Source organism: Martes martes (genome assembly GCF_963455335.1).
Source record: "Martes martes genome assembly, chromosome: X".
Classification (NCBI taxonomy): Eukaryota; Metazoa; Chordata; class Mammalia; order Carnivora; family Mustelidae; genus Martes; species Martes martes.
The window spans coordinates 12,073,344-12,092,046 of NC_137897.1; the positions used below are offsets into that span (position 1 = coordinate 12,073,344).

Below are 18,703 nucleotides of genomic sequence, written 5' to 3' on the forward strand. Positions count from 1 at the left end.
CTTTTTTTAAGATTTTGTTTATTTGAAAGAGAGAGACACAGCCAGAGAGGGAACACAAGCAAAGGGAGTGAGAGAGGGAGAAGCAGCCCCCCACCCAAGCCTGATGTGGGGCTTGATCCTAGGATTCTGGGATCATGATCTGAGACAAAGGCAGACGCTTAAGGACTGAGCCACCCAGGTGCCCCCTCTTATGATTTTCTTAATAACACTTTTTTCTAGCTTAGTTTATTGTAAGAATATAGTATATAATACATGTACAAAATGTATGTTAATCAACCGGGGTTGCTCTCTATAAGGCTTCTAGTTATGCTGCTGAAGACTCAAAAGTTAGACAGACATGTGTTTTCTAGTGCATGGGGGTTGGTGCCCCTACCCCCTGCCTTGTTTAAAGGCCAACTGTATTATCATTCTGGCCTCTCTAGCCATGATGGAGCACACAAACAAGTGTGGAAGTTTAGAACTGTAAAAAGTAAAAAGAAATTCTCTTCTAAAACACTCTTGTTTACTGTCATCCTTAAGGGATATGAGTGTTTCTAGTTATTACATTCTTACCTGTGTTTACTCTGAAGTTTGATAACCATTTCTTTTATTCAAAAAACTGTTCTAGAAGTAAAGAACAGTACTTGGCATTCCTTAGATATTAAAACATTTTAAAAATGCCTTTTTCCTCCTGCATCCCGTGTTTAATTGTTACTGTTGGTGGGGTCACTTCTGCCTCTTGTCCCCCATTGAGCAGCTTCCCTCTGGCATCCCAGAGCTCCAGAGAGACTACCGCCTTCCCTCCCACCCCAACCCACTGTCCCACACTTAACCCTTCCTTGGTACAAAGTGTCTGGGGCTCCCCCCCACCCCCCCGCCCCGGCCGTCTCTGTTAAACTTTCCCGGTTGGGCTCTGGTTCATGGATTTTCTCTCTTCTCTAAACTCCCACGACACTTAGCCCGGGGTACACGATTTAACACTTAATTATATATTGTCTTTTATTGTTTGTTTCTATTTGTTGTGTTAGTTTTGTCTTTTCCAGTGAAGCTACAGAGTTCTTGAAAGAACACATCTTGTATTTTTTTTAAAGCTCTCACAGTACTCCGGCAGGGACACAGTTAATACTTCCTGTTCTACCAATCAGTGTGACGTGATGGATAGGCACAGATGTAAGGCTTTGTACGCATTTCTGCATTATCTGTGGTGCTGATGAATATCTGTCAAATTTATTAAACTGAGTTGAGTAATGAAGAGCAGCTCGGGATCTAGTATTCAGTTGAGTAAATCACACCATCTCTGTATCCATTTTCTCATCTGCAAAATGAAGATGAAAATATTTTCCCAGCCTACCTCAGAGAGTTACGGGAAACTTAAAGGAGATAATGTAGCTTTGAACTGTATGAATGTCAGGGATTAGTATACCTCACATTTCTTTCCCTAAGTGTTACAGGGAAAAGTAGGGTTTGGCTTTTATCACAAAGAGTGGGTCCCTTTCTAACCTCTGTTAGAATGGTGGGTCATTTTTAGGGAATCCTGAGTATGAGTAAAAAGGTAGGAAGAGAGTAAACATGATCTCTTGGCTTTCAGTTTTCCTGAGAAATTTTTATGGTTGTGGCAAATACAGCAGGTGGTTGGATTTTGAAATGGAAATTCCCCAGCTAAGATAGTCTTTGCTGTCCCTTACTTAACTATCCTTTCTGTACTTTTGTGTGCAAGCTTATGACTGTCTTAATTCTCTCCTGGTCAGGTCTAAAGCAAAATGTGGTAAAAGGAAATCTTAGCGAAGAGTTGAGAACTTCCTGCTTTTGGAGTGGATCCTCTTCTCTATTTCATGTCTTTAGATTCCAAAAGGAAAATCTTACTCTGGCCGTGAATTGATATAATTTTTCTTCTTCTCCTCCTCCTCCTCCTCCTCCTCCACCTTCTCCTTCTTCTTCAACCTTTTATTTATTTTAAATAAACTCTATCCCCAACGAGGGGCTTGAACTCACGACCTCAAGATCAAGGGTCATATGCTCTACCTATTCAACTAGTCAGGTGCCCTCATAATTTTTCTTCTTATGTATTCCCTCCCTCCTTTACTACCTGTTGATTTTTTCCCCCGGTCTTCCTGTCCTTCCTCCTTATTTTAGTTGCCCCAAATACCAAAGTATATTTGTTACCATCGGTGCTATTTCTTGAGATAGTTTTTGTTTTTAATTAAAATAAAATTATTTGGGGTGAAAAATTTATATGTCTCTTTATTAAATTCTAAAACGTATTTTTTATTAGTGCTTAATCCTGGACTTACTTTCTCTTTGTGTTGGTGATATATATATGCAATTCTTCTTCTCAGGGCCCCTTTTACTGTTATTAATCTAGTATTAAACACTAACTGATGCTATTCCTTTTTAAGATTCAACTCCAGGTTTGAGCTAGACCTGAGAAACTGGCCTAAATCGCTCAGATAAACGCTATGGGCAGTCATTGGGACCCAGTTCGTATGGAGATCTCTGTCCTCCAGCTGTTCAGGACAGAAGCGCTACTGGTATGAAAAAACGGAAGCTTAATTTCTCATGCCTCCTCCCTTTTCTGCTAAGAGCACCGCACCTGCTTCAGCGTTCTAGGGAGAAATCACCACAGCTTTCTCCGCCCCCTGAAAAGCGCCATACTCCAGGTGGGTCTAGTTGCCTCCCTTCCCAACAAGGCAGGAGAGCCAAAGGCACCCCTCCCGGGCTGGGTGGGTGCACCAAGCGCTGGCCCCCGCCCTCCGGGTCTCGGGAGGGAAGGCGGGACAGGTGACCCGCCGCGGGTTGGGCGGCCCGCGGAGTTACCTGGCGCGGCAAGGGGCGGGGCGAGGCGGGGCGAGGTGGGGCGAGGTGGGACGGCGGGGGCGGGGCCGGGGTGCGATCCCAGGCTGCGATTGGTTCGCCCCGCGCCTGTCTCCATGTGCCGCGCGGCGGAGGCACAACATTCAAGTCCGGGGGCGGGGCCGGCGCGCGCCGGGAGGAAGCGGTGGCGCGGCAGCTGCGGGGCGTGGGGGCGGTGGCGGCGGCGGCCGAGGCCGAGACCGAGGCGGCGGAGGCTGAGGCGAAGGCGGCGGCTCCCTACCCCGTGACGGTGCTCCGTCGGACCCCGTTCTGGGCCCCATGGAGGCGGCGGCGGGCGGGGGCTGCGGCTCCGGGCCGCCGCTGCTGCTGAGCGAGGGCGAGCAGCAGTGTTACTCCGAGCTCTTCGCGCGTTGCGCCGGCGCCGCAGGCGGGGGCCCCGTGTCCGGGCCCCCTGAGGCCGGCAGGGCCGTCCCTGGCGCGGTCACCGCAGCCGCGGGCACCGTGGCCGACCTCTTCCGGGCGTCGCAGCTGCCCGCCGAGACGTTGCACCAGGTAAGTCCCCGCGCCCCTATGCCACAGCGGGTCTGTGGGGACCATTTCTGTGGGGATAAGGGGGCGGGGTGGGGCTATAGGGCTGCCCAAGGACCTGAAGGCCTCGGCCAGGTCGAAGTCGGGGATGGCGGCGACGCCCTTGTCCCCCGGGGAACACCAGCCTCCTCTGCAGCTCAGGAGTGCTGGGTGCGCTACCCGTCTTCCTCCCCCGAGACAGACTGACACTCCTTCCCCTCCCCCGGCCATTGCTGGGGCTCTGCAGCCGCCCAGACCCAAAGTTTGCCTTGTTCTGGAAGTGGTGTTTGTTTTGGCTGGTGTCTGGTTTAACCTCTGCTCCTGCGTTTACCTGTCCTGGGTGGGTGGAAAGAGGTAGGCGCTCAGGGTGCCTTGCTGAATTTGAACTTGAAGTGCGTGCGTGTGTGTGTGTGTGTGTGTGTGTGTGTATGTATGTATGTATGTATGTCTATATAGAGAGAGAGTGCGGCCGAGCCAGGGGCCCAAAATTGAATGTTGTCTGCCATATATACGTGTAATATATTTATGTATCAATATAGATATATGTATCTACTATATGTGTTTGCTCACTAACATATTTCTGAATATTGGTGTTAAATTGGAAAGCCTTAGTAAGTTGCAGAGCAGGGACAAAGGGCTGCAAGAGGATGTCTGTCAAAGCAAAGTCAAGCTTAGTGTTTCGGGTTAGAGATAGACCCCAGACATCCACCATAGGAGACAGCTTGTAGTTTTCCATCTTATTACCTGGACTTGAAATAGAACTGGAAAGTAGTGTATGTCATAGCTACCTCCTTTTAGCTGCTCCATACCTGGAAAAGGAGGAGGGAGAGTGATCCACAGCACACTCTGTTTTTGTTTTTTGCTTTCCCTGGAGCTTGGAGAAAGACTACTTGATAAGCATCATCTTTTGATGTCATCAGACTTTCATGTTGATAAGATTCTCAGTATCAGGCCCAAAACATGGAATGAAGCTTTTTAAAATTGATTTTTTAAGTTTTAATTTTAATTCCAGTTAACACACAGTGTTACATTAGTTTCGGGTGTACAATATAGTAATTCAATACTGCCATACATCATTCTGTGCTCCTCAGGACAAGTGCACTCTTTAATCCCTATCACCTATTTCACCCTTCCCCCCCACCTCCTCCCATCTGGTAACCATCAGTTTGTTCTCAGTAATTAAGACTCTGTTTCTTGATTTGTCTCTCTTTCTTTTCCCTTTGCTTGTTTCGTTTCTTAAATTCCACATATGCATGAAATCATATATTTGTCTTTCTCTTACTGACTTATTTTGCTAAGCATTATACTCTAGCTCCATCCATATCATTGCAAATGGGAAGATTTCATTCTTTTTGATGGTTGAATAATATTTCTTTAAGTATATAATATATAGCAAATATATAAAACACTTGGTCTTTTTCTGTATCTTGGCTGTTGTAAAGAATGCTGCTATAAACTATAAACATAGGGGTGCATGGAAATGAAGCTTTTTAAAAAAGATTTTATTTATCCATTTGAGAGAGAGAGAGAGAAAGAGAGAACGAGAGAGAGCATGAGATGGGAGAAGGTCAGAGGGAGAAGCAGACTCCCCATGGATCTGGGAGCCTGATGGGAGACTCAATCCTGGGACTCCAGGACGCCCAACCAACTGAGCCACCCAGGCACCCATGAAGCTTTTCCTAAAAGCAATAGTTAGTATGAAAGTTAACGTCAGTTGAATATTTAGAGTGGGGAGTGGTAGTTTAAAATCTAGTTCTAGAGGATTAGTGAGGGCTTTATGGCTCATTTGCAATATCACTGGGTTTGTAGGTTCTTTTTTTTTTTCTCTTACCACGTAAGACTGGGCTTTATACTGCTGGAGTATGCATATGCCTATATGTTTGTGGGCATAACTTTAGCCACTCTGTAATCTTTCACCTTCTAAAAAGGATTTCTGAAAATGTGATTAGTATTCATAGAACTTAGCATGACTGTTTAGCCCTTAAGTCCTTTGTATGTAGAAAGTTCTGCAGTTGCTGTTCTGTGGTTGAGCTGAACTAGGTAGACAAAATGTCAGTGTCTTAAAACACAAATCGTGGCCATTACTTGAAGCCCTCAGAATATTCCCAAGTATATAAATTTATTAAATGCTGTTACAACTTCTCAACTGAAAAAGAAATAAGTGACTGAGGCCGCACAGCAAGTAAGTGACAGCTGGGCACCTGCTAAGGCTTATTTCGTAGTCAGTAATACATGGTATGTGATAAGAGAAAGTGGGCATATTAAATGTGAATATGTTGGTTCACCATTCCTAAGGAATTGGGGAGGGGATGGTCCTGGTGTTAGAATCACGCTCTCTTGAAGTGTATATGATTTAGAAAGAACCCAAGGCACAGTGTATTTGCATGAATAAGTTATATTCTTTTTTTTTTTTTAGATTTTTAATTTATCTGACAGAGATCACAAGTAGGCAGAGAGGCAGGCAGAGAGAGAGCAGGCAGGGGGAGGGGAGGCAGGCTCCCTGCAGAGCAGAGAGCCTGATGTGGGGCTCGATCCTAGGACCCTGGGGTCATGACCTGAGTCAAAGGCAAGGGCTTTAACCCACTGAGCCACCCAGGCGCCCCGAGTTTATATTCTTGATGTCCAGTTGAAACCTGCTTGTAGAAGACTGCTTCAGATGTTGGCAAAGGGAGACATGCCTAGAAGATTGCTTGTAGTCAGTCTCAGCTGTAAGCTTTCTTACTCAGCCCAGCAAAATAAAATACATACTTCCCCATTAACCCAATATAATTGCAATAATCCAGTATTCTTCATACAGGTAAAAATGAACATCAGAGGATTCTGGACAGGGAAATATAATCAGAAGGGAGTGAAACAAAGCTAGCAGTCAGCAGCCACCTAATTTTTACCAGCCATTTTAGTGGTGTGTGCTGTGGTGTGATATGGTGTGGTGTGGTGTGGTGTGGCGTATCTTGATGTGTGTGTGCATGCTCCATTTACCTCAGTTTGCATTTCCCCATGAGTGTATTAGCCATTCTTTAAAACAAATGGAGACATTTTTAGCCTTTCCCTGTTAAACAGGAACCTGTAAGTTCAGAATTAAGTGGCCCAACAGGTATAACTGCCCAAATCATGGAGGCACTAACCATTCCTGGTAATTTCTATGGTAACAGCCAGATATTTTTTTTCTTAATAAGCATGTAATTAAGATTACCATAACATTTCAGGCAGGGTGAAAATCTTACCTGGAATAAATGTTTTACAAAAATACTTAATTTTGTCTCCTCCTTGCAGTAAAAAATAAACTGCTATACCTATTACTTTGTTATGAAAGTGAGTTATGTTAAGGATATTTTTTGTGTTGAAAAAAATGTATATTTTTAAATAGATTTAATTTTTTTCAGAGCAGTTTTATGTTTACAGAAAAATTATGGGGAAGGTACAGAAAAATCCCATACCTCCCCTACCAACACACATGCCAGCCTTCCCCATGATCAATATCCCCCACCAGATTGATTCTTTTGTTATAGTTGACATTGACATATCATTATTTCCCAAAGTCCATAGTTTGCATTAGGGTTCACTCTTGGTGTTGTACATTCTATGTTTTTAATATTTATTTATTTAATATTTTTATTTCATTTGAGAAAGAGACATAGCAAGGGAGGGAACACAAGCAGAAGTGGAAGAGGGAGAAGCAAGCTTCCTGCTGAGCAGGGACCCCGATGCAGGGCTCAATCCCAGGACCCTGGGATCATGACCTGAGCCAAAGACAGATGCTTAATGACTCAGCCACCTAGGTGTCCCCATTATATGCTTTTTAAAAAAATATATTTATTAAAACAATTTTTATTTATTTGAGAGAGAGAGAAAGAGAGAGCATGAGAAGGGGTAGGGTCAGAGGGAGAATTGGGACTCCATCCTGGGACTCCAGGATCATGACCTGAGCTGAAGGCAGTCACTTAACCAACTGAACCACCCAGGTGCCCAAGACTTAATTTTTTTTTATTGCAGTTTTAGGTTAATAGCAAAATTGAGGGAGAGGTGCATAGTGTTCCCAAAAACCCCCTTGCCACACACATACACAGCCTCCCCCATTAGGAATACTCCCTTCCAGAGTGGTACATTTTTTACAATTGGTGAACTTACATTGACAAATCATAATTACCCCAAGTCCATAGTTTACATTATGGTTCACTCTTGGTGTTGAACATTGTGTGGATTTGGACAAATGTATAGTGACATGTATTTACCATTAAAATATCATACAGAATAGTTTCACTGACCTAAAAATCCTCTGTGAACTGTATAGTCATCCCTTCCACTTACTCCCAACCCCAGGAAACCACTGATCTTTTTACTGTCTCCATAGTTTTGCCTTTTTTAGGATGTCGTGTAGTTAGAAAAACACAGTATGTAATCTTTTCAGATTGGCCTCTTTCACTAATAATACACATTTAAGATTCCTCCATGTCTTTTGATAGGTTGATGGCTCATTTCTTTTTAGTGCTGAATAATACTCCATTATCTGCCGGTGCCACAGTTTATTTATCCATTCAGGAACTGGAGGACATCTTGGTTTCTTTCAAGTTTTGGCAGTTAGAGATCAAGTTGCTATAAACATCTGTGTGCAGGTTTTTGTGTGGACTTAAGTTTTCATTTCCTTTGTGTAAATACCAAGGAGTGTGATTGCTAGATCATATTGTAAGACTATCTTTAGTTTTGTAGAAAACTGCCAAACTGTCTTCCAAAGTGGTTGTACCATTTTATAGTCCCCTCAGCAATGCACGAGAGTTCATGTTGCTCCATATTCTCACCAGCATTTAGTGATATCAGTGTTTTTTATTTTGACCATGGGAACGTAGTGATATCTTGTTTTAATTTGCAATTCCCTAATGACATGATGTTGGACATCATGTCATATGTTTATTTGCCATCTTGAATTATATTTTAAGGCATCATAATAGCCTATTTGAAAAAGGTCTTTTGGTCCTATTTTTAAAGTATTTATCTTCATTTGCTGATTTATTTTAAAAGCCAGATTCCAGGACTAGGTGAAAAATGGTAGAACAAAACCCTTTATTTTTTATTTTTTTAAAGATTTTATTTATTTGACAGAGAGAGAGAGATCACAAGTAGGCAGAGAGGCAGGCAGAGAGGGAGGGGGAAGCAGGCTCCCTGCGGAGCAGAGAGACTGATGTGGGGATGCAGGGCTCGATCCCAGGATCCTGAGACCATGACCTGAGCTGAAGGCAGAGGCTTATCCCACTGAACCACCCAGGCACCCCATATTTCTTATTTTTTTAAAAGCATTTTATTTATTTATTTGAGAGAGAAACAGAGATAGAGAGAGCCCCAGCAGGGAGGAGAGGGAGAAGTAGGCTCCCTGCTGGGCAGGAGCTGGACATGCTCCCGAGGACTCTGGGAGTGTGGTCTAATCTGAAGGCAGACCCTTAACTGGCTGAGCCACCCAGGTGCCCTAGAACAAAACCCTTTAAATTAGAAAAAGAAAGTATAAATGTCTGAGGAACATAGTTTTTGTTTTAAGACAAAGAACTAAAAATGTTAGAGTGATTGGTTTCCCAGGTTGTGAAATATTTCATTAGTGTTCAAAGACCAGCATTTTACTAGAAGCCATAGGATGGTGTGGTAGGATTCAGGTTTGGGTTTGACCTGTGTTTGAGTTTCTTTTGCTCATCATGGACAGTTCTAGTGCTGGGCTTACAACAATGAACCAAACACAAATCCCTGTCTTCATGGAGTTTACATTCCAATGCAAATTTTTTTTTATTCTTCAGTTTATTTGAGTAAGAAACAATTTGAAGTATGACCCCCAGAGGGGCACCTGGCTGGTTCAGTTAGTAGAGCACGTGACTCTTGATAAAGCTGTTTTGAGTTTAAGCCCCGTGATGGGTGTAGAGCTTGCTTTAAAAAAAAAGAGGAATATAGCCTCTAGAAATAAATTATCTACCTTAAACTAGCAAGTTGTGTATTTGGTGTAATGAATTAAACTATATAGACTTATTTATAATATTTATCTTTTAGGATGGTGTGTTAATCCCTGGGAATTCTGTGCATATTTGAAGTAGTCATAATTTGTTTTATTTTTTATGATAGTCTTTTTATTTTGAAGTAGTCTGTTTTGTAATTGAGATACAATTAACATATAACATTATATTAGTTTCAGGTATACAATATAATGATTTGGAATTTGCAAATTTTGTGAAATGATCACCACACTAAGTCTACATCTGTCACTATACATTTTTTTCGTGTGTTCAGAACTTTTATGATAGACTCTCTTAGCAACTTTCAAATGTATAGTATGATATTATTAACTGTAGTCACCATGCTATTAAATCCCCATGACTAATTTATTTTATAACTGGAAGTTTGTAACTTTTGATCACTTTCACCCATCCCTCCCCCACCTATCTGTCCTCTGTATTTATGAGCTCAAGTTTTTTGTTTGTTTTAAAGTTTTTTTAAAAATTTATTTGACAGAGAGCGCTAGTAGGCAGAGAGGCAGGCAGAGAGAGATTGGGGAGGGGGGAAGCAGGCTTCCTGCCGAAGCAGAGAGCCTGATGTGGGACTCAATCCCAGGACCCCGGGATCACGACCTGAGCCGAAGGCAGCAGCTCAACCCATTGAGCCACCCAGGTGCCCCAAGTTTTTTGTTTTTAGATTCCACATGTAAATGAGATCATACAGTGTTTCTTTTTCTTGATGGTTAACTCTTAGACATTAAGGGGAGTAGCTGTAAGATACTGCTGATTCTGTAATATCGGGATATCACTGAATTGGAAAAAAGCTAATAAATGTCTGATTGTTTAAGCAGCTTTGATTGAGTTAAAGAAGTAAAACATGGCTGCTAGAAGCAGGGGATATTTTAAAAATTCCTGGGCATGGAATCACGTTTTCGTTTTTTTAAAGATGTATTTATTTTAGAGAGAGCTTAAGGGGTGGGGGGAAGGCAGAGAGAATCTCAAGCGGACTGTCTGCTGAGTGCCGAGAATGTGGGGGTTTCAATCCTATGACCCTGAGATCACCATTGTATTAGAAATCAGGAGTCGGAAGCGAGGGGGTGGGGGTGGGAGGGTGGGGGGCTGGGTGGTGCAGTTGGTTGGGTGTTCAACTCTTGGTTTTGGCACAAGTCATGATCTCAGGGGTCATGAGATTGGCCCCAAGTGGTTGCTCTGAATTCAGTGAGGAGTCTGCTGAAGTTTATCCCTCCCTCTCCCTCCACCCCTCCCCATGCTTCTGCTGTCTCTCTAAAATAAATAAATAAATCTTAAAAAATAAAAAAGAGTTGGTTGCTCAGGGCATCTGGGTGGTGCAGTCAGTTAAGTGTCTGACTCTTGGTTTTTGGCTCAGGTCCTGATTTCACTGTTGTGAGACTGAGCCCTGTGTTGGGCTCCCCACTCAGCGCGGAGTCTGATTGAGAGTCTCTCTCCCTCTCCTTCTGCCTCTTCTGCTTGTGCGGGCTCTCTCTTTCTCAAATAAATAAAATCTTCACTTTTTAAAAAAAGATTTTATTTATTTCTTTGAGAGAGAGATCCCAGAGGGAGAGGGAGAAGCAGACTCACTGCTGACTGAGAGGAGTGTCTGATGTGGGGCTGGATGCCAGGACCCTGAGATCATGACTTGAGCTGAAGGCAGCCACTCAACCGACTAAGCTACCCAGGTGCCCCAATAAATAAATCTTAAAAAAAAGGGGGGGGTCCATGGCTTAGCTGACTGAGCCTCCCAGGTGCCCCATGCATGGACTCATCTTTGGGAAGAAGTCCTATTTAAAGGTTTTCTTTAATTCATCGAAGCAACTGTTTAATCATTAAAGAAAACTATAGGTAAAAGTCAAAATTCTTGTGAACTTTCCCCACTGTTAGATTACTAGCCAGAACTATTTTTTAAAAATGCAAATAAGACAGTTCTCTATTTTTGCATCTTTTTATCATGTCCCTTTGAACATAGCCTTTAAGGAGGTAGAGGCTGGAACACTAAAACAGTAAGTAAGAATGTATGCTGTTTGAGATAGTGTTCTTTTATTGTTAAAAAAAACCAACAATGCCAGCAGATATGGGAAGTCCCTGAGCCAAACCATTGTGTGGTTAAAGGAGGGACATTTGCAGAATAGTTGCTTGTTGCCACTTTTATAACAAAAATACTTCAGGTGTGTAAAACTTAGAGGATTACCAAATAATTAAAACAGTTCACATTCAGTATGAAGGTTTCCTGTAACCTCCTTCTCTGGTCCCATTCTCTTCCCTGCAACCTCAGAGGTTACTGCTGTCCTGAATTTGGTGTGCATGAACTGAAAAAAACGGGACGCCTGGGTGGCTCAGCCGGTTAAGCAGCTGCCTTCGGGATCCCGGGATCCCAAGGTCCTGGGATTAAGTCCCAACATCTGGCTTCTTGTTCAGCGGGGAGCCTGCTTCTCCCTCTGCCTGCTGGTTCCCCTGCTTGTGCGTGCACTCTCTCTTTCTCTGAAAAATTAAAAAAAAATCTTTAAAAAACAAAAATAAAATGTTAGTACTTTTATTACATGTGTAGATATCATGTATCTGTATAGCATGTGTGTATATCTATATGTCACTAAAACAATATATTGTTTTGTATGGCTTTTCAGCTTTTTTAAAAAAAGATTTTATTGGGGGCGCCTGGGTGTCTCAGTGGGTTAAAGCCTCTGCCTCCGGCTCAGGTAATGATCCCAGGGTCCTGGGATTGAACCCCGCATCTGGCTCTCTGCTCAGCAAGGGGCCTGCTTCCTCCTCTCTCTCTGCCTGCCTCTCTGCCTACTTGTGATCTCTGTCTGTCAAATAAATAAATAAAATCTTTAAAAAAAATTTATTTATTTATTTGACACAGAGAGAGAGAGAGAAAGAGTGAGGGAGCACAAGTAGGTGGAGCAGCAGAAGGAGAAACGGGCTCCCCACTGAGCAGAGAGCCCAACACCGGGCTCCATCCCAGGACCCTGGGATTATGACCAGAACTGAAGGCAGATGCTTAACTGACTGAGCCACCCAGGTGCCCCTGAATGACTTTTCAACTTAAAATTAGAAGTATTGTATTCTGTAACCTGCAGCTTGCTCTTCCTCTCATTATGTTTTTGAGATTCGTCTTTGTTGACACATGTAGCTCTAGTTCATTCATGTTTCCTTTTTAAGAATCTTCATTACTTAGTCTTACAGTGACTCATCATTATGGTGTTGTAGAGGCCTTTATGCCTGAGGGAAGTGGCATTTTTATTTGTATAGAATGTCACATGACTGGGGGACTGTGCTAAACATGTATAAATATTAAAAACTCCATTATAGTTAGCAAAACGCACACTGATATTCTTGAAGTGTTAGAGGACCTTAGAGTTAATTGATTGGGCTTTCATAGGCTTGCTTTTTTCTCATCTTTTTTTTAAAATTTCTGGTGCATCCTGTGAATGAACGTCACCATCTTGACATTTATTTTGTTACATTTTTAAAATTTAAATTCAATTAGCCAACACATAGTACATCATTAGTTTCAGATGTAGTGTTCAACAATTCATCAGTTGTGTATAACACCCAGTGCTCATCACATTGTGTGCCCTCCTTAATGCCCATCACCCACCCTCTCATCTTTTTTTAAAGGGAAAATCTCAAACAAGTGGATAGAATAATACATTAAACTCCTCTGTCCTTACCATCCATGGTCAACAACCATCAGTGAACAGGTGATCAGTTCTGTTCCTTCTGTGTTCTCAGTTTTGTACCCTACCTGCTCTGTTATCCTAAAGCAAATCTCATACATCACATGATTCATAGGGTTTATCTTTAAAGAAGGAACCTGGGAGTGGTCAGAGGAGCTGGAAACATGGAGGGGTTTAATACCGGCGGAAAAGGTTATCTGTGGCCTTTGGTCAAATGGCAAGACTGAAGGATGGTTGCATGTGATTGAGCTATTTGCAGTCTTTAAGATAAGGATATTTGAGACTGATTTAGAAAGATTAGGTAAACCAATAGGGAGACTGAAAAGGTAACAAAAGTGAAGACTAGAAATACAAGATGGGGGCACCTGGCTAGTTCAGTTGGTGGACATGTGACTCTAGATCTTGAGGTCTGAGTTCAAGCCCTGAGTTGGGTTAGAGATTACTTTAAAAAAATGCAAGATGGTTTTGAATATTGGCCTAGTTTCACATGCATAGCTGGGGACTGTCCTACTTTAAGGGTATGGAAAATTGGTTGTGAGGAAATCTTGAGATGTTTCAGTAATTATCAGTAAGTTTTTAAAGAGGGTTTGGTTCCTTTCCAGGTTTTTTTTTTTTTTCAGATTTTATCTTTGTTTTGTAAAGGCAAGTATCTAGGATTTTGTATTTATATCATTCTCTACTTTAGTACGTGTCTTCTGGTGAGCATAAGTCTGTTTGGGCCGCTAGAACAAAATACTACAGTCTGGGTTGTTTGTAAACCATGGAAATTTACTGCCCACAGTTCTAGAGGCTGGTAGCTCAAGATCATGGTGCCAGCCTGTTTGCCTTCTGGTGAGGGGCCCCTTTCCTGGTTTATAGCTGGCCCCTTCTTGCTATGTTCTTAAATAGTGGAAAGGGCTAGGGATCTCTCTATAGCCTCTTTATAAGGCATTAAATCCCATTCATGAGAGCTCTATCCTCATGACCTAAGGACCTTCCAAAGGCCTTGCCTCCTAATACCATCACATTGGGCACTAGAATCTCAACATGTGTGTTTTGCGGGGGACACACTTGCAGAGCATAGCAGTAACTAACCAGCCTGAGTTGCTCAGGCCAGTGGGGTTTCCTGGGGCAGGAGACTGAGTTTTCAAAGCAGGACAGTTGCAGGCAAATTGGGATGGTTGGTCACTCCCTCTAATGGTTACCACATTAATTATCTATTGCTCTGTAGTGACTTTGCATAAATTTAAATTGCAGCTTAAAACAACACATTTATTATCTTGTTGTTCCTTTGGGTCAGGAATCCTGACATGGCTTAACTTGGGTCCTCAGGTCAGGGTTTCACAAGGCCGAAATCAAGGCATTGGCTGGGTGACGTTCCTTTGTGGAGCTCGGGGACCTCTTCCAAGCTCATGTCATTGTTAGTAGAATTCAGTTTCTTGTGAGTTTAGGACTGAAACTTTCAGCTACTAGAGACCACCTGCAGTTCCGTGCCACATGGCTCTTTCCATAGGCAGTTCATAATATGGCTGTTGGCTTCTTTCAGGAGATATTCTCACTCCAGTTTGCTCGGAGGATAGACACCCCATTGCCTCTGCCGTATCCAGCCATAGCCATAGAAGCAAGTCACAGGTTTTGTTTTGCGCTGAAGGGGAGAGGATTATTCAAAAGCAAAGACACCAGGAAGTGAGAATTATTGGTGGTATGTGTCACCTTAGGAACTTTGTACCACACTTGCCTTCCAGAGTTTTCTGAAGCAGAAAATTACTGTTTAGCTTTTTGGGGCCAGATAGTATAGATGTTTTTGCTCAACCGCTTATTTAAAATTTCTTTATCTTTTTAGAATATACTTTTATGCATAATTCATTTTCTTATGCCATGTAGAACTGGCAACTCTGTTATCTTCTTATGTATTATTTTCAATTTTAGTCTTTAGGCAATTCGTTTTTCCTCTTAACTAGTAGGAGGCAGGAAAAGAAGTGGAAAAGCAGTCCACTCCTGCCCGGAACACTCTAAAGCAGGCCTGGGTCCATTTTGGGGGTCTGTGAATTTAGTTGTGGAAAGAGATACATTTGTATTTATACCAATCTTTAACTGAAATCAAGCATTTCCTTCTATTGTGTATATAGGCAAACAAACCACAGTATTAGTAGTAGTACCTATGATTTTATCACTTGTAGAAATAGGATTTTTTAGAATCATAATCAAACACATGCATTACTACCACACACTTGCTTTTTAATATTTTGATAGCTATATTTCAGTATGTTTCTTTTATAATCCTATTTTAAGTGTTTCATGTTATACATTTAAAAACAGTATTCTGAAAAGAGGTCCATACCCACTACCAAAGGGCAGGGGACATAGCACAAAAACAACGAATAAGCCTTGTTCTGAAGAGTTGTGAGGTGTCTGGACTAGGAATTTCAGTTCTTCATGGTTGATTGTTTCCAAAGTCAGAATGGCAGCAGCCAGCACTGCTGGCAAGCCTGGGTCAGGAATGAGATTCCATAAGGCTGCGGTGGTCCCAGCCCCTCCAGCCAGCCCTTCCAGGGGGGCAAGGAAGGCCGGAGAGAATGAGTGCTCAGCTGCTTCCACCAGGACTTCACCCTGCAGTCCCTCTCTCTGCTCAACTCTCCCTGCTCCTGACCTTTCTGTCTGGCCCTCTCTACTCTGCCTCATTCCAGAGAACCCCTGCGGAGCACATGCCAGCTGGCCTTTGGGCCTGTTTTATTTACCACTATTCTTTGTACTTCAGAGACTGGCTAGAACATGAACCTGAAAGGAAAAGTGATTTTTAACAGACCGGAGAAACTCGGCTCTCCTCATAATTTAATTCAGGACCAGGAGAGGCTATTTAATATTAGGTTAGTAGTAAACATTTGCTTTGACTTAATTCATTTGTAACACTTTGCCATTGGTTTACAGAAAAATAGCTTTGTTCAGCCTCCTGGGGGTAATTAAATGTTTCACCTGTGTTAATTTCCTGACTAATTGAAGTGAATCCCATAAATGCCAGTAATTAAGAGTTGTTTTTGCTTTTTTTAAAACAGGCTTTCTTAAATGTGTAATGTTTGTCCTGATGCCTTCAAAAGAACATATTTAATGCAGTATTCTCTTTGTTGATCCCTTAGTTCAGGGTCGGTCTTGTGAAAAACAGATGATTTTACATGAATGGGTTTTTGGCCCTGGAGATGTTTGGTGTTGCTTGCTTTTGGAGTTTTTTTTTTTTTTCCTTTAGGATTCTTTTGAAATTGTTTTAAAATGTTTTAATTCCTCTCCCTTGCATACATTCTGGTAAATTTGAGTCCTATTACTGAGAGATGGCACTGGAAGCAAAATGTGTGAAATTTACCATGCGGATGTCTTTTTTTTTTTTTTTATTTGTTTGACAGAGATCACAAGTCGGCCGGCGGGGGTGGGGGGAGCAGGCTCCCCGCTGAGCAGAGAGCCTGATGTGCCTCGATCCCAGGACCCTGGGATCATGAGCTGAGCCAAAGGCAGAGGCTTAACCCACTGAGCCACCCAGGCTCCCCACCATGCGGATGTCTTAAAATTCTCTCTCTCTCTTTTTTTTTAAGAGACAGAGAGAAGGAGAGTGCAAGCTGGGGAGAGAGGGGCAGAGGGGAGAGGATCATTTTTTAAAAATACCTCCCTTTTAGGGACGCCTGGGTGGCTCAGTTGGTTAAGCAGCTGCCTTCGGCTCAGGTCATGATCTCAGCGTCCTGGGATCGAGTCCCACATTGGGCTCCTTGCTCGGCGGGGAGCCTGCTTCTCCCTCTGCCTCTGCCTACCACTCTGTCTGCCTGTGCTCGCTCGCTCTCTCTCTAACAAATAAATAAATTAAAAAAAAATAAAAAAAATACCTCCCTTTTAAAAAAGATTTTATTTATTTGACAGAGAGAGCGGGTGCGAGAGAGAGAGCACAAGCAGGGGAAGTAGGAGAGGCAGAGGGAGAAGCAGACTCCCCTGCTGAGCAGGGAGCCCTATGTGGGGTTCAGCTCCAGGACCCTGGGATCATGACTCCAGCAGAAGGCAGAGGCTTAACGACTGAGCCACCCAGGCACTGTTGGAGAGAGAGAGAGAATCATTTTTTTAAAAAGATTTTATTTATTTATTTGACAGAGAGAGAGATCACAAGCAGGCGGAGAGGCAGGCAGAGAGAGAGGGGGAAGAAGGCTCCCTGCGGAGCAGAGAGCCTGATGCAGGGCTCGATCCCAGGACCCTGAGATCATGACCTGAGCCAAAGGCAGCGGCTTAATCCACAGACCGCCCAGGTGCCCCTAAAATAAATTCCATGAAACAAATACTTAAAACTTCAAACAATAAGAGAACATGTCAAATGTGGAATTTAAAATCAGCTGATATGACAGATTAGTAAATATTTTAAAGTTAGCTTACAAGTTGTAAATACCTTCGTAAATTTTGTATAATTGAAAAAATTCGATAAATACAGATTTAAAAAAAAAAATTAGATGGAAGGGCACCTGGGTGGCTCAGTCGTTTAAGCCTCTGACTTCGGCACAGGTCATGATCCTGGGGTCCTAGGATCCAGCCCCACATCAGTCTCCCTGCTCAGCGGGGAGTCTGCTTCTCTCTCTGCCCCTCTCCCCTGCTCCAGCTCTTTCTCTCAAGTAACTAAATAAGATCTTTTAAAAAATACATAAATTAAAAAATAAGATGGAAATTTATTTCTCTTTCATGTAAAACTAGTATAAAATTGGATGGTCTTGGACTAATAAGGCAGCTTTATAAAGATATGGGACCCAGGCTCTCTCCCTATATACAAATACTGCTGTTCTGCCATGATCTACATGTAACTTTTACCTCCAAAACCACCACGTAAGCACCAGCCTTCATATTCCAGTACAGTTAACCTAGAGTATTTTATTAGTCTCAGGTGTACAATACGTGATTCAGCAATGCTCTATGTTACTCAGTGTTCATCATGATAAGTGTACTCTGAATCCCCTTCACCTAGCTCATCCATTCTACCCTCACCAACCTCCCCTCTGATAACAGTCAGTTTGTTCTCTAGAGTTAAGAGTCTGGTTTTTTTTGTTGTTGTTTATTTTTTCCCTTTGTTTTGTTTCTTAAAATCCACATGAGTGAAATCATATCATATTTTTCTTTCTCTGAGTGACTTATTTCACTTAGCATTATACCCTTTAGATCCACCCATGTTGTTGCAACTGGCAAGATTTCGCTCATTTCTTTCCTTTTTCCTGCTTGAATCATTAAATTATGTTTGGGAGAATTGACATAGAAATATTTAAAAAGACAAGTTTATTTCCAGAACAAGACCACTGAGCCCCCATTAACATAAATATTTAGTATCAAAATAAAATCTTGAAAATGCTTTCTAAAATTCAAACTAAGCAAAAATTCTACTAAACCTTGATTTTCCCACCAATCAATGTATTAATTTTTCTTCTTGTCATATAAACCTTGTCTTGACATTTTCCAAATCTCTAGCTTAAAAATTTTTTAAGCATTTTATTTTTACTTACTTTTTATTATGTTATGTTAGTCACCATACAGTACATCATTAGTTTTTGATGCAGTGTTCCAAGATTCATTGTTTATATATAAGACCCAATGCTCCATGTAATACATGTCCTCCTTAATACCCATCACTGGGCCAACCTATTCCCCCAACCCCCTCCCTCTAAAACCCTCAGTTTGTTTCTTGGAGTCCATAGTCTC

At 42.3% G+C, this 18,703-nt stretch overlaps 1 protein-coding gene across 4 annotated transcripts in view; it reads left to right on the plus strand.

Annotated features, from left to right (window-relative positions):
• Positions 1-2,963: 2,963 nt before the first annotated feature.
• REPS2 (RALBP1 associated Eps domain containing 2) overlaps positions 2,964-18,703 on the plus strand; it is a gene marked incomplete at its 5' end in the record, with an annotated part of 221,628 nt that continues 205,888 nt past the window's right edge. For 2 of the 4 annotated variants that reach the window (XM_080794990.1, XM_080794992.1), the window contains one exon: positions 3,109-3,342. In XM_080794990.1, coding sequence (XP_080651116.1) covers positions 3,109-3,342 — 234 coding nt within the window. Of the gene's footprint in view, positions 3,343-18,703 lie in introns of all 4 variants that reach the window. The other 2 variants (XM_080794989.1, XM_080794991.1) reach the window with 2 other exon arrangements.